The sequence below is a fragment of the Orycteropus afer genome, unplaced genomic scaffold (assembly GCF_000298275.1).
Source record: "Orycteropus afer afer isolate SDZICR_OR568_19922 unplaced genomic scaffold, OryAfe1.0 scaffold00334, whole genome shotgun sequence".
NCBI lineage: Eukaryota > Metazoa > Chordata > Mammalia > Tubulidentata > Orycteropodidae > Orycteropus > Orycteropus afer.
The window spans coordinates 2822132-2823343 of record NW_006921921.1 but is presented as its reverse complement, the minus strand read 5'-3'; the positions used below and the strand labels follow the sequence as shown (position 1 = coordinate 2823343).

The window sequence follows — 1212 nt, the reverse complement described above, 5'->3', positions numbered from 1 at the left end:
AACAACAACAACAACAACAAACAACAACCGAATTGCCTCATTGGATATCCAAGGCTGTACTCCTTATGGAAGCAGACTGCCACATCTTGCTCCAGATGAGGAGATACGATGGGTTTGAACCGTCAACCTTCTCATTAGCAGCTGAGTGCTTAGCCACTGTGCCACCAGGGCTCCTTTTGTAGAGTATAGCCTGAGCAAATGGTAACTGAATCTAATTGATTGAACAGAACCTCTAAATGGTTTTAAAATAAAAGTAATGAAGCCCAACACAGATTACTTTTACATAAATTTTTTTTTCCCCCAAAAGATACTGTGCAGGAGCATAAATAAACAGAGAAGAGATGCCTCATGGGTAGGATGACGGAATGTTGTACCTTGTTGATGACGTGTATCACTCCATTCGTGGCTGGGTTGTCACCATCGACAATGGAAGCACCTTCAATTGTAACATTCTGTAAACACAAACCACGGTGAGAAAGTACGTCTCTTTAGAGTACTACTAGGGACTGAAATCACTTCTCAGCTTTCCCACTTTTTGAGCAGTGGTTGTGGTAGTCAAGCTGTGTGTCACCTTGGCTGGGCCTGGTTTTGAGTGGCTGGGCAACTGGATGTAGTTATTCCCCATGATGAGACTGGCAGTCAGCTCCGTGGTGGAATGTAATGGAGCAGCTGAGTAGGTGCCTTAGGGATGAGGTCTGCTCCCAGTATATAAGAAGCACCGAGAAAGGTCTCTGCAGCTTTTCGGCATGCTTGGACCATGCATGTAGCCGAGTCTTCATTCAGCAGCCTGCCATGTTTCCTGCTGATCTTGGGACTGTCTCTGGACTTGAACTAGTGGCCTGCCATGTTGTTTGTTAATCTTGGGACTGTGCCATTTTATTTACTGACCTTGGGTTTGTCAGTCTCAGCAGCCAGCAGCTGTGTAAGAAAGACCTCCAGCTTCAGTGGGCCAAGAGCAAGAGGCAGAGCTGAAGCCCAAGGTTGAGGGGCTTTCACCCAGCCCCTTGAGCTGGCACTTTGACCTTGGACTTCTAGCTTCCAAAACTGTAAGAGATTAAATCTCTGTTTGTCTAAGCTACCCATTTGTGGTATATTTTATGTTAGAGGAGCATGAAGTAACCAAAAGAGTAGTCATCTTCACACTTTCTGGAATATGACCCACAGTAAGAAATACCTTTAAATTCTGACCTCCCTGACAGTAGCTGAAATTAA

General features: G+C 45.0%; 1 protein-coding gene across 1 annotated transcript in view; it reads right to left on the bottom strand.

Annotated features, from left to right (window-relative positions):
- STAB2 (stabilin 2) overlaps positions 1–1212 on the bottom strand; it is a 228909-nt gene that overhangs the window by 93376 nt on the left and 134321 nt on the right. Inside the window, exon 26 of the mRNA XM_007952402.1 lies at positions 375–452. Coding sequence (XP_007950593.1) covers positions 375–452 — 78 coding nt within the window. The remainder of the gene's footprint in view (positions 1–374; positions 453–1212) is intronic.